This window comes from Rhagoletis zephyria, unplaced genomic scaffold, assembly GCF_001687245.7.
Source record: "Rhagoletis zephyria isolate East Lansing unplaced genomic scaffold, Rhagoletis_zephyria_1.1 Rzeph_scaffold_18140, whole genome shotgun sequence".
NCBI classification, from domain to species: Eukaryota; Metazoa; Arthropoda; class Insecta; order Diptera; family Tephritidae; genus Rhagoletis; species Rhagoletis zephyria.
This window is the reverse complement of record NW_016175201.1, coordinates 1-2,356: the sequence shown is the minus strand read 5'-3', so window position 1 is coordinate 2,356 and position 2,356 is coordinate 1. Positions and strand designations below refer to the sequence as shown.

Below are 2,356 nucleotides of genomic sequence, written 5' to 3'. Positions count from 1 at the left end.
TAAAAATTTTCGCCCGTGGCGCTTTTTATTATAAAATCGATAGTTCGATAAATAATAAAAATGTTTAATTAAAAATCGCGCGATTTTTTATTAAAAATTTTTGCCCGCGGCGCTTTTTATTATAAAATCGATACTTCAATAAATAATGAAAATTTTTAATAAAAAATCGCGCGATTTGTAATAAAAATTTTCGCCCGTGGCGCTTTTTATTATAACATCGATACTTTGATAAATCGCGCTATAAATAATTACAATTTTTAATAAAATATCGCGCAACATTATGTGCATTTTTTCATTGTTTCAGTTCTGTTTTTTTGCATTTTTTGGTATGTATGGCAGCACCGACATTTCAGTTCATTTGGTGTACAAGGGAAAAAGTGAGGTTGAATTCGGTATTTTTTTCAACTTTAAATGCGAATTACTATAAGCCTCTGAAGAAAATCTGAAAAAGCTCTTCTATACTCCCTAATATTTCTTTTTTCCAAAGCCTGGGTCCGTTTTGGAAAATTTTCCCTCAACCCCTAAATAGTATGTAATGAAGCCATTCTTATTAGACTTACATCGAATTCCTTTCGTATTAGTTCTATATATTGCGTTGAACTTCTATTTGTTTTAAAATCTTTGTACAGCTTGCTTTGCTCTTGTTGTAATTCCACAACATTCCTCTGTATCGTTCTTTTCTTATTGCCAGTACTATGCAACTGATTCTATAAGTATTTTCAGTTTTCATTGGAACACACTTGCGTTGTGAAATTTCAAATCACTTACCTTGATGTCAATAACTCGTGCCTGCGCCCGACGCACTTCATCGACGTGTAAAATTTCTTCTAGTAGACCAATGATACGCTTCCAATATATGCTCTCGATACCAAGATTGGGTAGATTTTCTTTTCCTTTCGATGAATCGCCCACATAAAAGGTTTTCGAGTCATTGTTACCAAAATATTTATTAAGAGCTTGGCTCAGAGTAGAGCCTGCATTCCCTCCTCCTTTTAAGGTTACTTCTTCATCCTTAGCCACTAATTGCTCTGCGGTGGAGTACTCAGCATCATCAGCCGAACGTTTCGCCAGCCTGTGGTTTAAATACAATCTTCCAAAGTTTGTTGTAAATAATCTGACGTTATTATGTATAGCTGGAGTATCCAAGTGGAGAAATATAGATCTCCGAATCATCTCCGTTTACCTATTAATAGCAATGGTCGATATCGTATCTATTATCCTGACTATCGATATTTTATGGTGCGATAATCGATTTTTTGAATGGGGAAACTTCGCGAGAGTGCACCACGCTTAGACCCCCTTCAGACACGTCAAGTCTTGATTTCAAGTGTACTCGTTCGTGGGCGAAGGAAGTGAGACGAATGTACTTTTCCCGTCTCTTCTCCCCTGCCAACCAAAAGTGTTGAAAAATCTGGTGAAACCGCGGGTTTCGGTATCCTCGAAACTGGTGACAAAACTGGTGACATTTGTATGGGCGGTGTGCAGATTGTCACCACTTTCCCCCTGTACGTGTGAGCCTTGCATCACTGTCGCACTCATTCAGATACTTCGTAAGGAAAACATATAGCTGCACTCGTCTAGCATTTCCCCTTCTGCCGGCTCAGGGTTGCATTCTCTTCACAGCGAATTCAAAATAACCTTAGAAACTTTAAATAAAAAATCCTAAAATGTTTTGATTTTTATTTTGCAAAATTTATTTTCAAAATGCATAATATACATACTTAATAACCAATATTATGAATAAAACTTGTAATTAACATTAATAAATATATTTTTACATACATATATATGCGCTGGCTTAATTTCTTATTATTAGTATTACTCATTTGCACATAGATGCTTAAAAAGTTGGAAAATTTTTATAAGAAAGTTGCGCGATTTGAATAATATTATAATCAAAAGAAAGGTAATCGATTTACCTTTCTTTTAATATATATTAACAGTTGCAAATCATTTACACTAGTTCACAAAAAATCTGTTTTGTTACAACTTTGCAAAATTTTACCACTTTTCCTCTGCTTATATATAGCTGTTTACAAAAGTTGCAAAGTTTTTATGAAAACGTAAAGCAATTTTAACGGTGTTATAATCAAAAGAAAGGTAATCGGTTTACCTTTCTTTTGATNAAATTAAGTTTTCTTACAACTTTGAAAAATTTGACAAGTTGGACCTACACTTTGAAGGTGCTCCTGGCGTTGAAGGTGCTGAGGGCGGAAGGTACTCATGGTGCTCCTGCCGATGAAGGAGCTGAGGGTAGAAGGTACTGGTGGTGCTCCTGACGATGAAGAAGCTGAGGGCAGAAGGGCATTGAAGGTGCTGATAGTGAATCCCAAATCTGTAAACAAGCAAAAATATC

General features: G+C 35.4%; 1 protein-coding gene across 1 annotated transcript; it reads right to left on the bottom strand.

The window, feature by feature from the left end:
- Window positions 1-506: 506 nt before the first annotated feature.
- Window positions 507-1,451, bottom strand: LOC108380072 (uncharacterized). The gene is made up of 2 exons (XM_017636439.1): window positions 769-1,451; window positions 507-707 (listed from the first exon to the last, which is right to left on the bottom strand). Exons 1-2 carry the CDS (start codon window positions 1,171-1,173, stop codon window positions 522-524), a joined length of 591 nt encoding a protein of 196 aa, XP_017491928.1. The 5' UTR covers window positions 1,174-1,451; the 3' UTR covers window positions 507-521.
- Between the last annotated feature and the right edge of the window lie 905 nt (window positions 1,452-2,356).

Bases quoted from the DNA above. Each gene is read 5' to 3' on its own strand.
- LOC108380072 (XM_017636439.1), bottom strand. From the start codon at position 1,173: ATGATTCGGAGATCTATATTTCTCCACTTGGATACTCCAGCTATACAT. The intron at 708-768 runs GTAAGTGATTTG...AAATACTTATAG, and splicing joins CACGAGTTATTGACATCAAG to AATCAGTTGCATAGTACTGG.